The sequence below is a fragment of the Centropristis striata genome, chromosome 20, assembly GCF_030273125.1.
Source record: "Centropristis striata isolate RG_2023a ecotype Rhode Island chromosome 20, C.striata_1.0, whole genome shotgun sequence".
Classification (NCBI taxonomy): domain Eukaryota; kingdom Metazoa; phylum Chordata; class Actinopteri; order Perciformes; family Serranidae; genus Centropristis; species Centropristis striata.
In genome coordinates, this window is record NC_081536.1 from 27,568,594 (window position 1) to 27,586,168 (window position 17,575).

Sequence of the window (17,575 nt, forward strand, 5' to 3'; positions counted from 1 at the left end):
AGGGAAGAGTGGCTGCTGGGAAAGTCTCAGGCCACGCCCTCTCAAATGTCCGCTCCCTCTGCGTGTCTCCATTACAAAAAGGCCCAAGAGGGGCGTGCCATATCATATCACTCACGATTATACCGATATATTTTTTTTTTATGGGTAAAAAAAATGTATATCATGATATTGGCAACATTCCTACTTTTTGAGCTAGTGGCGTAAGGATTTCCATTAATGACCTAGACTGTGGAGGCCCGCCATAGTCTCATGTGCTGCACTAACGTCACATTTCAAGCCACTGAAAGTATATCTACACTATTCATAATATAAAGTTATTTTGCGTTGTATCTGCTCAGCAGAGTGTCTGTCACCCGTCAGTCAGTCTAAACCCTAACCCCCAACTTTCTGCCCCTGGACCCCCCTAGCCAGCTGTTTTTCAACCCTGTCTGGCTACTCCATGTCCTAGTGGAAAGCCCTATTGACTGTGAAAAATGTTATGTGAGGTGTTTGCTCACATTTAGCTCCAAAAGTGGACGAGATTGATGCATATTACTTAAAAATGTACAAAATTTTCTCCTGGTTGGGCCGCCAGACCCCCTTATTTTTTATTATTTGCTATTACTCAAGAGTCAAGAGTATTATTTTATTTTTATTTATTTATACAGACTAAAAAAAAATATTTTCTATATTTTTTCAGTATTTTGTAATATCGTCAAGAATATCATTGTCGCAAAAATACCCTGAAATCTCGTGATAATCTTTTAGGGCCATATCGCCCACCCCTACCAGAGGGATTTATGAGACTCCAGAGGTGACGTATGGTTTTTGATTGTAGCTTAATCGCTTAGCGACTGTTTCGACCGTGATCCATGATCACATACGCGACGGATTAAACATGCCAGACGCAACTGTTCCAAAACAAAAGCAGCATGGCTAATTATGCACAGCGTCTCAACTGATCATAAACATAGTGATGGTGAATTAACCGGCATCGCTAACTGTGCACAGTGTCCGGTGATTGTTGTAAACAAACAGAGATCGCTAAGTTGGTGTTGTTTGTTTGATGCTTGATCTGTTGTTATTTTTTTTAAATAAGACAAAGCACTATAGAGATTTACACCCATTGTGTTTTAATCATGGGGCTGTTTGTTGATGTATTTTTTATTTCTATTTTCTTCTATATTAAAGGTTTACTTGAAATGATAAGGAATATAAAAACAGTTAGAAAAGTTATGTAGGCTAGATGCTTGATTAGAGAGTAAAGACAAGCTTTGCAAAAAAAGACAAGATGCAATAGAACAGCTGTTTAAAATCCTCCTCATGTAAAACAGTATTGGTTGAGCATTTAAATGTGATGGCTGCATTTGGTGCTGAATTCTTATGCTATGTCCTATATTAGTATTTCTTAAGCAGGTGTCCAGTAACCTAACCTGGAACATGTTTCACACACTGCACGTGACTTGACTGTAGCGCAAATAAAATTTCAGTCAGAAGATTTTTTTTTTTACTTTAATCCATCCATACACACACTGAAACATTCTAAACTGTGGATGCAATATTTTGTTCTTGTCTGTGTCCAGGTTGTGGTTCTCTCCACCAGGCCCCCTCCCATCATACCCAAGAGATCCGCCAGTGAGCTGTCCTTCATCATCAATAATGCTGAGAGGAAGCCTCTGGAGGGCCGGAGGAGCTCCCTGATTGGCTGGGATAGTAGCCTGGAGGATGTACAGGTGGGGTGGATGCACTTATCTTTATTACAACAATGACAATCTTAGTTTACTTGGCTTGAATTATTACTGGATTCATTTTGTCAACGTTGTTTAAATCTTTTGTCCAGGAGAGTGAAGATGATGAGTGTGAAGAAACAAAGAGCCTGATGGATGACACAATGGATCAGACGGGCATTGATGAAGACAGTGATGAAAGTGGTGATAAAATTCTCATCGGTAAAAGGACACACCAGGTCAGTCCCTTACTACTCTAATAATAAAGTGCGTTAATAAATAAGTTACCACAAAGTGCTTAAGTAGCATGCAGCACAATGGGGACAGGGGATGTTGAGGGGAAGTTTTTCTAGTTTATTAATATAAATTGTAAAAGTGTATAGAACATTATGATGGATGTATAAGAAGGCCATTCCCATGCAAAGTTATATCTCATAAGTTGTTTCAGTGACTTTTGGGTTGCTATACATTGGCAAGAAAAAGTATGTGAACCCTTTGAAATGACCTAGTTTTCTACATTAGTTTGTCATAAAATGTGATCTGATCTGCATCTCACAAGTCCCAAGTATAGACAAACACAATGTGCTTAACCTAATACCACACAAACAATTATGATATTTTATGTTTTTATTGAATACATCCATTAAACATTCATAGGGATGGTGGAAAAAGTAAGTGAACTCTTGATTTAATAACTGGTAGAATCTCCTTTAAGTAGCAATAACCTCAACCAAACACTTCTGATAGCTGCTGATCAGACCTGAACAACTTTCAGGAGGAATTTGAGACCATTCTTGATTTCAGAACTGCTTCAGCTCAGACATATGGATAGGATGTCTGGTGTGAACGGCTCTCTGGAGGTCATTCCACAGCATCTCTATTGGACTGAGGTCTGGGCTCCGACTGGGACACTCCCAGTCGCCATTCTGAAGTAGATTTACTTTGATATTTAATGTCATTGTCCTGCTGCATCACACAACTTCTACTGATCTTCAGCTGGCAGACAGACACCCTGACATTAACATGTAGAATACCTTGATAAAATTGGGAATACGTTTTCCCCTCAATGATAGTAAGCGGTCCAGGCCCTGAGGCAGCAAAACAGCCCCAAGTCATGATGCTCCTCCATCATGCTTCACTGCTGGGATGATGTTCTCGGATTGAAAAGCAGGGCCCTTTTTACACCGTTCCTATTGCTGCGTTTTCTTCATGAACAGTTCCACCATAGTTCAATCAGTCCACAAAACATTTTCCCAGTAGTGTCAGGTTGCTCTTTGGCAAACTTCAGGCATCCACTGATGGTTCTTTGGAAAGCAGCGACTTCCTCCTTGGTGTCCTGCTATTGACAACACAACTTTTCAATGTTCTGTGTGAACAGAGATGTTAATCAGTTCCAATGACTCCTTCAAGTCTTTATCCGTTACTCTGGAGTTCTTTTTCACCTCACTGAGCTTTCTGCGTTGGGTGTTCTTCATGAACAATTCCACCATAGTTCAATCAGTCCACAAAACATTTTCCCAGAAGTGTCAGGTTGCTCTTTGGCAAACTTCAGGCATGCACTGATGTTTCTTTGGAAAGCAACGGCCTCCTCCTTTGTGTCCTGGCATGGACAACACACCTGTTCAATCTTCTGTGCAAACAGAGATGTTAACCAGTTCCAATGACTCCTTCAAGTCTTTACCTGTTACTCTGGAGTTCTTTTTTTACCTCACTGAGCTTTCTGTGTTGTGTCCTTGGAGTGAACTTGGCTGGAGGCCCACTTCTAGGGAGAGGAGCCACAGCACTAAATCATCTCCAGTTGTGGACCATTTGTCTGACTGTGGACTGGTGAATACCTAAAGTCTTTGAGGTTACTTTGTAACCCCTAACAGTCTGATGCAAATCAACAATTCTTGATCGCAGGTCTTCCGAGATCTCTTTTTTTGCGAGGCATGGTTCACATGAGCAGATGCTTTATGTGAATGGCAATCTCAAAAAGTTTGAGTATTTTTTACAGGTCAAAGTATCTCTACACCTCACTCAAATCTCATGTAATTGTTAGGATTCCAAGTTTGCTAATTCCTGACTCCAATTAGCTCTTAATGGAGTCATTAGGGTTCACTAACTTTTGCCATCATCACTTTTAATGTTTAACAGATGTGTTCTTTTCAATAAAGACATGGGATATAATAATTGTTTGTGTGGTATTAGGTTTAGCAGGTTGTGTTTGTCTATACTTGAGACTTAAATGCAAATAAGATCAAGTTTTATGACAAATTAATGCATAAAACTAGGTCATTTTAAAAGGTTCACATAGTTTTTCTTGCCACTGTAATTTGTTACACAGATTTGCCTCTTTGAGCACTCAAGAATTGATTTAAAATAGATAATAAAATCCCTCCAAAACACTACATAAAGACACCAAGACATTGAAGGACTGCATAGAAAAATCCATGCTTTCATCTGTATTTTGACAATTTGGAGTTTCCTGAAAGAATTGCATTTTCTATGATTGTATGGCAAGCACTTGTGTTGTGTTGCCTACTGAGAAACCCCCTTATTGTTAATGTAGTTTGGAAAGCCATCCATCCTCTGAATGCTCTAGTTTGTGGTTGTAAAGTTTCATGAGGCTCTGACACTTAACTGTCTGAGCAATGAGCACTTGTCTCCATCTTACTGCTCTTGTAGGATGGTTAACTAAACCATGTAGATACAATGTTAAATTTTCTTGTTCATATTTATATACATAGATTACATGTTATTTTGAATAAATGGGGCATGTAGGTAATATATTCAGTAACTCTATATATAAGAAAAATTATTTGATTCTTTGTTTTGTGTTGCTACTTTGTGTCTCATTCTTCAGAGGCAGGTGGCACTGTTGCAACAGCTGCAGGTAAAGTTGAAGAAGGAGCGTGCAGAGAACCTGCTGATGGAGGCGCGAGTCAGAGAGGAAATCAGCAGAGAGTTCTCAGAGCTCTTCTCTGAGATGCAAGATGACTATAAGTGAGACCTTTTTTGTTCATACATACATATGATGTGACCAAGAAGGTTTAGGAATGATGGTTAAGTTGTGTTTGGTGTTTGTTTCAGTGATCGCCTAACAAGGGAAAGAGAAATCTTAGAGGAGCGAGCAGAGAGAAGGCTGGAAATCTTCAAGAACCTCATTGACAAAATGGCTACCACGGGACCCAGTCAGGATGCACAAGCCATGGTAACACAAGAATGACGTGAATCAGTGTTTCCTACAGGATTTTATGATACTCTGGGAGGTGGGGCACCAAAAGATTGCATAGTAAAATAGTAAAATGCATCAATCTCATGCACTTTGAGAGCTAAATGAGAGCAAACACCTCACATAACATTTTTCTGTTAACATGCTTTCCACTAGGACATGGAATAGCCAGAATTCTTTTTCCATAAAAGCCCAAATTTGGTGGTCTTTCACACATTCTGATGCCAGTATTCCATGACATGCACTGATCTTAATGATTGAATATTTTAAGAAATATTTTAATGGAGAATAAAAGTTATTTTATGTTTTATTTCAGGCATCTTTTTTTTTGACTGTTTTCTTGAAAATTCTGTGGTGGATTCTGTTAACACACTGTGCTCTTCTTCACAAGCCGGCCTCCGGCTCCTTAAGAAGAGTAAGAAGGAGTTTGTTTGTCTCCAGTCGCTTTCTTGAAAAATAGTCGCTAAGGGGGTCTGAAAAGTCACTAAATTTAGCAACAAAGTCTGTTGGGAACAGCCTTTTACAAATAGTTTATGTTGTTGTCTTGTAGAGTACTACATCATATCCTGCTTAGCGATCTATCCAATCAGTAACCAGGCTGTTTTCAGGGGAGAAAAAAGACCCTGCTCTTCTACAGGGACTAAAAAAGTCCCACCAAAAGCCGGCTCCAGACTGCTCGTATTCAAATTAGGGGCGTTTCGGCGAGTGAGACACGCTTCATTCCAGGTATTGCCCGGTAGTGGAAACAGCCCTTAAGTGTGTGAAAGCATGCGCATGACTCGGAGGAGGCGAGGGGTGGGGGTCGGGGTGACAGACACTCTGCTGAGTAATGGCAACACAACGCAAAATAACTTCATATCATGAATCGTGTAAATATACTTTCAGTAGCTTGAAATGTGACGTTAGCGCGGGACAGATTAGAGTCTGGCGGGCCACAGAGTCTAGGTAATTAATGGGAAACCCTACGTGAATACATAAACGGTTACAGCTCTATTGTTGGTAGGATAAATGTTGTGAATTCTTTCTTACAGATTAGTCTTAATAATTGAGTTTGACTGGTGTATGGCTTTGCCTCCAGCTTACTATTGAAATAATAATTTCTGTTGGAGTGACTTTATTCACCATGAGCGCAAAGAGAATTGCAGTTTCTAACATTCCTTACAAAGTCACACATTGGATCTCTTTTTGACACCCTATATTGATTACCCTAGCAGAAATTTTCTATGTAGCTTTGCAAGAAAGTACTTGTTAAGTATCTTGTTCCAGGATATTCTGAGCGGTGTGGTTGAACTGCCTCAGGGCACCAAATCTGAATGTTTGGATTGTGGCAAGACCTCACTAATCACGCTGATTAATTTCTCTGATGTTCCTTTCCCCTCCAGGAAACATCTCTGGACTGCTACTCCTCTGAACTGGCAGGCATAAAGAAGGCTGCGGAGGCTGCTCATAAATGTCTGTGTTCAGGCGGAGCAGGGGCTCTGGGAGAGGAAGGAGATGCTGTAGAGGAGCTGGAGAGGAAGATGCTGGACCTTAATGAGCACCCGCAGAAAGACCAAGAGCAGAGGGCTATTAAACACAATGGTAAAAACGCAAATGAATCCATCATCGTCTTAATCCGTGTCTCTATGACTGTTTTTCTGTTAGTCCCAGATCCACATAAAAATTATGTTTCTCATTAGAAAGTAGTTCCAAAGGCAACTGTTAATGAGCATTACTCAGTGTGACAAAAATACAGCTGAAAACGTCACCTGCAGTGGTTTTGAGTTCTTCCAATAAAGTTATTTCCACCACATTAATCTGAAAACTTAAGATCTTATTGCATGGCTTGGTAACGGTGACAGTTATTTAGGGGAATCACCTTAAAGTTATCCTGAAACCAAGATGGCTTTGCAAAAATGTTCCCACAGAATGAAAGAAGACCTATCACTGACAAAACAACTAGGGCCGGGACTCGATTAAAAAAATGAATCTAATTAATTAGAGGCTTTGTAATTAATTAATCGAAATTAATCGCATTTTAATCGCATACAAGTATTTGACCTGAGAACAGTGAGAAGTAATTTTTTTCACATGGATTTTTAGTATTCCATTGAATAATGACTGAATACATAAGCTTAAGCAACAAAAATATTGTTTATTTTTGTTCAAGTCCAACAGACCGGTGCAATTTTTGCCATTAAGTGTAGCAATAGCATATTTATAAATATAGTACATTTCATAAATTCAGGTGGCCTATAGGTAGGTAGACCTTCTTTAAACTATAATACTTTGGTTTTTTAAATAAAACACAATACTTATATGTGAATTCCTTGTTGCATAGCAACACAACCATGCTCTTATCGACGCTTCCATCCGTTGTTTTTTTGTAACAAAATGTCCCATCATCCACGGGGCCAACCAAAGCGTCTCATCAGCTTCTTCCTTCATGTTCACTGTGGTTTGTTGTTGTCTGAACTCATGAACGCTAGTTGGTGCTCCAGTATAATTGGTGAGAAACGTTCCGCGGTGCAAAAATAAGTGCGAATAAAATGCGTCAATTTTTTCAACACGTTAATTTTTGTGTAATTAATTAATCTTAATTTACGCGTTAAAGTCCCGGCCCTAAAAACAACACATTTAATATAGGAATGTCATGTTTTATAATGAAAATTTCAAAAATGTAACAACCTTCATCTGAGCGTTATGAGGCATCCACTTGACAGTTCAATATTTTTTTTGTGGTAAATGGCAACATGTTTTTCTCCCAAAACTGAACGCTCAATACCAGTTTGTCACCTTTGACCTACTTCTCACATCCTGTTTTATATCTTCGTTTACAGATGATGAGGAGAAAATGAGGCTTCTCTTTCAACTCAAGGAGAAGTCATCAGAGATTGCCCGACTGGAGAAACAAGTGGGAGATCTACAGAAGGTGGCAGAGCCAGACTCACAGGGCTGCTCCTTGCTGCCAGAGAGAGAGAAGCTGCAGGTAAGAATATTGGGGAAAAAAAGGCATTACATGGAGGAAGTGCTGAATGCCCTGCCATCAGTACCCTAATTACTATTAGTTGAAGCCCCCTGCCCGCTGCCACAGGCATGTGATGCTGACAAATGAGCTTATTATTTGGACGCAAATGCCTTTTCAAGTCGTATGTTGACAGGAGCAGGTTAAAATGTTTCCATTTTACTTTGTGCACTCATCATTTTATGGATTCATGGAGTTAAACCAATGACCTGTTCCCACGCTCATTTTTCTAACCCGCAGGCAATCACTGGCCTACATAGTACTGGCCTGATGTTGGTTATGCCATGCATGTATACCGCCCTACAAAGTCTAACTGCAGTAACTACGCAAAGGGTAAAAGTGAGAAAAACTCCTTTAAAGTTTTTTAACGTGTTTTAACTGGCCAGCCAAATTGGTTACATGTAAATAAGTGATATGACACTTATTGTACGCTTATTCTACATGTAGTGATGATGTAATTTTTATGCTCAAAAAACATGATGATTTATTTGACCTTTGACCCCCAAAACATAGTTACTGCTCTCTGGTTTTGCTGTAAAAGGTTCTAATAGTAATGATAAACAGGGTGCAGTAACTACAATGTTGTCGTCTTCTTTCAGCTTTTGTATTTTGTTTCAGTGAATAAACATTTTCAAATTGATTTTGTTATCAGTGTATTCAAAGATGTGCGTATTTTAGACTTAATATTATAATTTAATGTTATATTTTAGTCTTAATATAGTTTTATGTCTTTTTTTACTTCATCACTATCTAGAGATAAATGTATAATTTCTATTATTTTTATGTTTTAATTAGTATATATATCCAAAGCAGACTGTGGTAAGTGAAATTACTGCTTGCTTTTGAGTTGGATTTTGTGGTTTTTATATCATTATTTCTCTGAAATAAAGCAAAATTGAAATCTAAAACTGTGTCACAAGATAAAACAGACGTCAAGGAGTTCATTTTTAGTTGGAACTCAATTTTGACCAAAAATGTAGTTACTGCAGTTAGACTTTGTAAGGCAGCATAGGACTTACTCATATAGGTTAGCATGTGAAATATTTAAAGTCCCTCTCTACTCTAAAATGTGCTTCTCACCAACTGACTTTTTTGTTAAATAGTTAAAACATGTAATTCAAGATGTTCTAAGCTTTAATCCACAGCAAGACTTGTTAACCTCTGTTTTCAGTGATACTGTCCCCACGCTCGTTTCTTCAATGCAGTTTAAAGAATTAGGAATTAATAATTTCTCCTATCACCCAGGAGGCGTTGGCTGCCCTTGCGAAGGAAAAGAGAGGCAGAGAAGATGCCCTCGCTGCTTTAGAGTACCAGACTATTGGAAGAGAGGAGGCCCTGGCATCCTTGGAGGAGGAGAGGGCAGCAAGGGAGGAGGCCGTGGCCACAATCAGGGAGCTAAAGCAAAGCAAAGAGGAGGTGCTAACATCCCTTAAAGAAGAACAGGAAGGCAAACTGAAAGCCACGGCAGCCCTCGAAGCTGAGAGGAGAGCCAAGGAGAATGCAGTAGTAGCCCTTTCAGAAGAGAAGCACAGCAGAGAGGACATAGTTGCTGCTCTTGGTCAAGAGAGGAGCGCCAAAGAGGAGGCTCTGTCTGCTCTTGAGGCTGAGCGGAAGGAGATCAGCAGGCTCGTTGAAGAGAGGCAGCAGGAGGGTGATGCGCTTCGACAAAAAGTCAGAGAGCTGACTGCCAGACTGGAAGCCACAGAGCAGCAGGTGGGCCACAGTTTGATTACAGTCATTTAATCCGTAAATCCACCATCCAACAAAAGTGGTGTAGCTGCTGGAAATGTTATCAGCATTGACATTTACACAACACATGAAACAACGATACTTTATACAATAATCGGTTATTAAATTAATCGTCAATTATTTTGAAAATCGAATAATTGGTTTGAGCAGTTTTTTAAAGACAATAAGTCTTAGGTTTGTGGACAAAACAAGAGATTTGAGGACGTCATCTTGTGGTTTGGGAAACAGTGATTGATATTTTTCAACATTTTATTGACCAAACAACTAATCGATTAATCGTTTAAATAATCGACAGATTAATTGATAACGAAAAATAATCGTTAGTTGCAGCCCTAATATATATATTAGCCCTATATAGCAACTAACAATAATTTTCATATATATATATATATATATATATATATATATATATGACCGCTCTACCAACTGAGCCACAGCCTCTCTAGTATAATATTATAATAATATTACTTATCTCAAAAATTGAATTGTGTTGAATGGTGATTTCTGCAAGAAAATGTATTAAGATGTCTGATATTTATGTTAAGCACGTCTGTCTTTTGAAGTAATGGTTATTTGTGTTTCATTAAATATCCACAGGTGACCACAAAAATAGAGAGAGCTGAAGTGTTTGTCCCACTACAAACTGCTCAGGCACAGCCGGATGAACACCCTGAAAAGATCCAGGAGAAAAATGTCCAGATCCACAACCTGACGCAGGAAGTTCAAAGCCTGAAACAGGAGCTCCAGGCGTCAGCAATGACCTCTGATGGTGTCTGTGATCAGCTGAGAGCAGAAATGTTGACGCTCAGGGAGAACCTGGCTGAGGAAAAGGAGAAGAATGAGAGCCAGCACAGACACATTTTGGAGCTGGAGCATGAGCTAGGACAAGCAAAAGAACAGTTGGCCTACAAACAGCAGATCTTCACCCAGCAGCTGGAACAGGTTTCAGGAGAGGGAAATCAACAAGAAGCGGCTTTAAAACAGCAAGTTGAAGAGTTGAGAACAAAGTTTCAGGAGCAAGAAGAGTTGTCGCAGCAATCACTGGATGACCTCAAGTCCAAGCTTGAATGCCAAGAACATGCTTCCAAAGAAGAAGTCAATCAGCTGAGGGCCAAACTTGAGGAACAAACACAGGCCTCAGAAAAGCAGGCAGAGGAGCTCAATGAGAAGCTGCAAGAACAAAAAGTGATATCACAACAACAGCTAGAGGAGCTAAATCACAAACTGAGGGAACAAAACAAAACCTTTGTCAAAGTTTTAGAAGATCTCAAGCATATGCTCAGTGAGCAAGAGCAAACCACAGAGATGCTCGAGGGCCAACTAAAAGCCATCAGTTCCTCTAGCTCTGCTGCTGAAGAGAATATTGAGAGTTTAAACTCTGATCTCAAGACTGTGATCTCATCCCTGAAGTCAAAGATTTCCAGCATGGAAGAAGCTTCCAGCAAAACTGAAACTCAGCTAGCCCCTTCAGAAGTGGAGAGACTCCTAAAAGAAAAGGACACACAGATGGAGGGTAAGCTATCAGAGGCAGCAAAAGTGTCTGCAGAGAAAGAGGCAGAGCTGCAGAAAAAGCTGCTGGAGAAGGAGGAGCTGGTCACATCCCTGCAGAAAAGTCTACAGAAGACGCAGGTAAAGCAGGAGGAGGAGGAGAGCCAGGCAGTCCAGGAGGCCCGGCGCAGGGAGGTGGAAAGGCGCAGGGAGCTGCTTGCTGTCGCACATGAGGCCATTGCTCAGAAGGACGCAGAGCTAGAGAAGAAAGCTGAGGAGATCAACAGGTAACTGTTCTTGTAAAGGTTGGACCATGTTTACAATTAATGTCTTATTAGAAAACTTGCATTTTACTTACTTAGTTACTTAAAGTGTCTTTTCTCATTTTGTATTGTACACTAGCACAGTAGTTCTCAACCTTTTTGAGTCGCGACCCCCAATTTAACATGCATGTTGTCCGTGACCCCCGCTCACTGAACACAATCTCACACGCACAGTTCAGATCATACAAACTCAGTTGATACGACGAATTTTGGACAAATAATGAAGCAGACAACAACTAAAACATCTCTCTGTCTGTGCATTTATATATATTTTATATTTTATTGTTACTTTTAATCTAAGTCCTTTGTTACACACAGAATGGACCTTTAAACTTGTAGCAGTCAGCTTCAAGCCAGAGACTCCTTGGAAAGTAATAACTTGGTACTTTGGGATTTGTCAGAAAAGACATAAAATTACCCAAAAAATAATCAAATTGATCACAAAATGACAAAAAATGACCACAAAATGGTCCAAAAAAAAAAAAAAAAGACACAAAATGACTAAAAAAAGACACAAAATGACCAAAAATAGGAAATAAAATGACCAAAAAAACACAAATTGACCACAAAAAGATAAAAAAAAGACACAAAACCACCAAAAAAGACACACAATTACCAAAAAAGACACAAAATGACTTAAAAACAAAACAAAAAATGACTATAAAAAGACATTAAATGACCAAAAAGACTAAAACACATTAACACTTTAACACAGTGGAGACAGAGCTGACTTCCAAAATTATTTAGCGACCCCCAGAAATCATCTTGCGACCCCAATTGGGGTCGGGACCCCAAGGTTGAGAATAGCTGCACTAGCATCAGGGAATGTGGGATATTCCCACATTAGCCTGGCTTTCCCCCTTATTGTTGTTTTTGCTGTCTGCACAGCCTTCCCAACTATCGGTATTGGGACAGAGAAAATCAGAATGGTGCATCAATGCTGAGTTGTTGAGCAGGTTAAAGTATTGATATGCAAACGGATGTTGAAGGGCTTTTCTCCATCCATTCATAGCAACCTGTGACTTGTGCATGTGTGACTAGTTCCACAATGATTAAGATTTATAACAACAAAACTGGGCACACACGTGCCTTTTTCAGGGTTCGTACGGGTGCTTGAAGTCCTTGAAAGTGCTTGAATTTTAATGTTGAATTTCAAGGTTTGAAAAGTGCTTGGATTTTGGATTAAGTGCTTGAAAATGCTTGAAATTCTAAATTCCTAGCCCCTAGATTCCCATACCAGTATGTTTTATGAGTTTAGCAAATTACTTTTAGTTGTTAAAAGTGTAATACCATTGCTGGTGGTATGGTTTAGTGAAATCGGCCCTTTTAGTATCGAAGTACTCATCTAAAACATGCCATTTACAACCGTTGAAAGGTCCTGGAAAAGCTTGAAAATGGACCTTGAAAGTCCTTGAAAAGTGCTTGAATTTGACCACTGAAAAAGTGTACGAACCCTGCTTTTATAAATCTGCCAAAAAGGAAATGTGTATGAATAATATTTCTGTCTCTGTGTGCACATACTGTTTCAGCTGTACACAGTTTAGGCAGTAATAACTTTGGTGTACTCCAGGTCACAGAATCAGTTTATTTCCAATTCAATTTTCCAATTAGAGTCAGTGTACTTGTCTGAAATAATCTGTCTACTGTTTTTGTCAAATCTCCCGCCAAACAAAAACAAAAATTAATTTTAGAATAACATGGCATTAAATCAATTTGACCAGCGTTTTTCCCGCCCGTTTCCTGACAATACTGACATGTCCTCTCAATATTATCACTAAAACTGCACTAAAGCTGAGCCTTGACTGTGGACGCCAGCATCCTCAAGAAGTCGAAGAGGTGAATTAATCTGTCAGAAAGAAGCCTCTCTGATTTAGAGAATGCTGTGCTGTTATCGTGGAGTTGTTCATTATCCTCCTGTCTGAGATTATCCCCCAGTGCAGAGGAAGCCAATATAAATGGCGAGAAGCAGTCTCTGTGTATTGCTTTGTTTTTCATCTTTCCACCGGTAACTTTGTGTCTAGGGGGACTGTTGCATTATTCCATCCATTCACCCACTTTAAACAGTTTGAAGAGCAGTAGGGGTGTTTTGGACTGCAATGTACTATCCTGTCTGTTTTAAAGAATTGGTTGCAGCATTTTTTTTATCTTGTCTCACTCTCCCAGACTAAAAGAAAATGCCAAGCAGGACTCGGACAAAGTCAAGAGCCTCAGCCTCGACCTTCAGAGGAAAGAGGAGGACTCTTCAGACCTCAAAGAGAAACTAGCCGACTATAAGAAGCAGATCCAACAGGTCCAGAAGGAGGTACATTTCATTTTTTAACACACTATTCCTTGAAGAACAACCTTCAATAATACGTTGATTGTTAGTTTTCTCAGCTGAAAATTGTTTGACTGTCAAAGAAGAAATGTCAAAAGCCTAAGCTCGCCTTCAAATCCAAGCTAGAAACCTTGATTCAGTCATTGACTCAGACTCATATCACAACAATAACTATATGATTTAGGTCTTGGAAACCTTTTGCATGGACACATAAATGTAGACAGGACCTTAATGTTGCAAGATGTTAGCCTATATCACAATTGAGATATAGTCTGGAGACCAGCTATTCATTTTTCCGTAGAGGAGGCGTGGTTTACTATCCTCCAGAGCCGTTTATTGGGCGCTACGAATGTCTATCACAAGCGTCTTTACGGAGCCCTTAGCCAATCGTACCAGTTATACCAGATGACGTATGTTGAGCGACAGAAATTGATGTTTGCATAGCCGGACTAGCCCATCTCTACTTTGAGACTAAAATGCTCAATTCTGCTTCTGCATTCTGGCTCTGGCTGCTCTATAGTTTCAGCTCACAGTCTACCGTGTGTGTGTGTGTGTGTGTGTGTGTGTGTGTTGGAGGGAGGGGGATAGCTTGCTGATTTGCTTCTCCACTTCTCGCTTTCTGCAAGATTATTTATTTTTACGCCTTATTCCCCTCATGTCATTCAGCCACACACATCCACTGATTTTATGGTCAATAGACGAGCTGCTGCGGGTCTCTGGGCGGCTCCGCTGTCCCCCGGCTCGTAGCGAGATCACCGGCGTTACAGCAGCGAGCGGTAGCGGGGCTAGTTGGTAGATTAGGCTTTGGCCAAATCCTGTAAGGATTGTAAGGATCTGTAGGATCTGTAGGATTTGTAAGGATGTTTTAGCAAGGCTAAAACGTCCTTTTTGGTGGTGAAACAGGAGTGTAAAGCCAAACGTTGTTTTTCTTTTAAAATAAGTAACTACAAGCTTCTGTCTGCCGGGTAGTACGCGTCATCGTCTTGCCGTCCCTCCCCGTTCTGTGATTGGATCCCTAAAACAGGAAAGAATCGGCCATGGACACCAGACTGTATTGCAGTTCAAAATGAAATCAAGCGCCCAAGGCAGTATGTGTATACCCAGGCTAGCAAGATGCAGGAATGTGATCATATTATATTGTATATTGTATGCTCAAAGTATTTCTTAGGATTACCTTAATTTGCTTAAAACTTGGGATGATTAATTCGTTTTTTGACTAACAGAATACAAGCCATCACAATTTATATGTTTCCATGTAGCTGGAATACTTATTTCATATTCCACTTGTATAAAGTGACAAGTATTACCCTTTGGGACAAAAAAACCCCCAAACTTGCATCAATGGATGCTAATTGGACACAATTAGTGATATAAACAGCAAACCGGTTGAATAACTTATATCATCTTTAATGTTGTGTAATTTCTGGGTTCCCTGAAGATCTCTTCCATGAGAGAAGAGGAAAAGGTTTTGAGGCAGAAGCTCGCTGACATGGAGAAAGCCAAGAAGCAGCTTCAGTCTGAGGTGGCCAACAGAGACAGAACCATTCAGCAATTTAAAATGGTAAAATAATCTGTCTTTGACTTCTGTTTGCCAGACTAAATCTATAAAAGCTTTAATACTGTTTTCCCTGAAAGAGCAGTTCCCTCTTGTGCCAGTATGCAATCCATACTGGTTTACTAATGTGCTGCCCTCATACTCTCCTAATTTCTTCATCTCTTCTTCAAGGATCAAACATCTGACACCAAGTCTGACCAAACGCTCTACCAGAAGGCCTGTAAAGGTAAACAATGTGTGTCACTGTGTGTGTTGCACTAGAAGAAAAGCATTTTGTCATGTTTGTGGGAAAAAGAACTGCATATTGAAATGATCTAGGTCAGTGGTTCCCAATCTTTTTCTTGAGGGACCCACATTTTTACCATTGTAAACTTTGGCGACCCCCTACCCTTGGGGTCTAGTTTTTCCGCACAATGACGTGACACATATCTTTGTAATCAACGTAGTTTCTGCTTTCACAGGACACCAAGTTTGTGTGGACTTTAGGTTTTTAAGAGGTTAAATTTACACTTGTATGCTAAATGTTTTACTTTTGAAAAAAGCAAGACATTCAAATTTGCATGAAGCCTTGCCATGTGTATTGAGCTTGTAGTTTGGCTTTTTTTTCTCTCCAAATGTATAGGTTTATATGTATACGTTTAACCCATTAGATTTATTACACCCCTTAAAATAAAGAGGGCTTCGCAACCCCGTGGATCTTTTGGCTCCCCCCGGGTTGGGAATCACTGTGTTGTCTAAAAAAAAGACAAAAACACTAAATCTGAGGGAAATGATCTTGCTGCATGGACAGATAATTTCACTTGACAAGATTTCTTAAATTAAGATTATTAAATCTAGAAATAAGCATGTTGAACACTTAAAATAAGAAATTAACTCTTAAAACAAGATAAATAATGTAGCACTTCTAAATCTAAAGTTTTTTTTATTTTGGTAAGAAACAAATAATTTGCAGTGCACTCTGCTCAGGCCAGTTCATCGCTGCTTGCAGCTTTAATTTATCTTGTTTTAAGAGTTCAATTCTTATTTTAAGCGCCTCAGATTTAGTGTTTTTATCTTATTTTTAGACACCACTTTTTTTGCAGTGTGCAAATAACGATCATTGTCACTATCGATCTGTGTTCTTCTGATTATGGTGCACTCCTGGTTAACCTGTGTGTTTGTGTGGCTGGGTGTGCTTTTGTTGTTTTATAGACCTTGAGGCAAAGGAGCGTGTGATGGAAGACATGCGTTTGGCCCTGACAGAGCAGGAGGAGACGCAGGACCAGATGGAGCAGGCCTTGGAGGAGAAACTTAATCTCATCCAGGAGCTCTCAAGTGGTAAGAATCTGAAAAATCAAAGAAGGAACATGAAGAACAATCGCAGACACTGTGACATTGGACAGTGACAGACATTGGATTTCATTGTAATGAATTAAAATGGTTTGGCTCATGGACAGTTTCGTCTAATCCTCTTATCCTCACAAGCTGCAGAGAAAGAAGAATGCTACTAAATGACATTCAGTGAAACTGACTGGACACTGAGAGTGCAGCAAACTTGAATTTTCTCACAGCAACAACACAATCTGTTCAGAGATGGTATAAATAAAGATGTAGTCTGTTACTTGAACATGGAGAATAGATCTGTATTTCATCCTACTTATTACACATGTTTATGCTGAACAGTTGTAAAAACAAAATTATATAATATTATACTAAAAGTACTAAGTTACTTCTTGAATGCACATATTTTGTTGAAACTATTTTCTTGCCTGGTTTTAACCATTTCAGAGGTGGAGAAACTAAAAGGGATGTTGCTGCAGCAGGACCATCGTGGAAACGACACACAGCGTCAAATTGACAGCCCGTCAGATGACCTCAAACTGGCCAAACAGGAAGCTGCCCAGGCTCAGGAAAGCTTGAAGGTAATAAAATCTTTTTTTTTTAAATCACAGGTTGAAATCCTTTCCGGACACGTACCGTTTCCGCTGAGAGGTCCTGAGTAAACGTGATCTTTAGCCCGTCATGCTTGATCCCCTTCTTTCTGCTCTCCCGGTAAACAAACACAGCTCTGCTATGGTTTGGTCTCCCGGGAGCCAACGTACGATGAACTCGCTCTAACGTGAATGTCTTTTGAGGTGACAGCCCAAGCCACGTTGGTAACATTTAGGGCCGGGACTTTAACTCGATAATTAAGATTAATTAATTACACAAAAATGAAGGCGTTAAAAAAATTGACGCAT

The 17,575-nt window shown here is 39.7% G+C and overlaps 1 protein-coding gene across 1 annotated transcript in view; it reads left to right on the plus strand.

The window, feature by feature from the left end:
* LOC131993547 (kinesin-like protein KIF20B) overlaps positions 1–17,575 on the plus strand; it is a 67,980-nt gene that overhangs the window by 15,987 nt on the left and 34,418 nt on the right. The window contains exons 14-26 of the mRNA XM_059359506.1: positions 1,563–1,712; positions 1,820–1,945; positions 4,552–4,691; positions 4,779–4,899; positions 6,303–6,501; positions 7,740–7,888; positions 9,170–9,637; positions 10,271–11,448; positions 13,648–13,786; positions 15,240–15,362; positions 15,528–15,582; positions 16,548–16,673; positions 17,124–17,257. Coding sequence (XP_059215489.1) covers positions 1,563–1,712; positions 1,820–1,945; positions 4,552–4,691; positions 4,779–4,899; positions 6,303–6,501; positions 7,740–7,888; positions 9,170–9,637; positions 10,271–11,448; positions 13,648–13,786; positions 15,240–15,362; positions 15,528–15,582; positions 16,548–16,673; positions 17,124–17,257 — 3,108 coding nt within the window. The remainder of the gene's footprint in view (positions 1–1,562; positions 1,713–1,819; positions 1,946–4,551; positions 4,692–4,778; positions 4,900–6,302; positions 6,502–7,739; positions 7,889–9,169; positions 9,638–10,270; positions 11,449–13,647; positions 13,787–15,239; positions 15,363–15,527; positions 15,583–16,547; positions 16,674–17,123; positions 17,258–17,575) is intronic.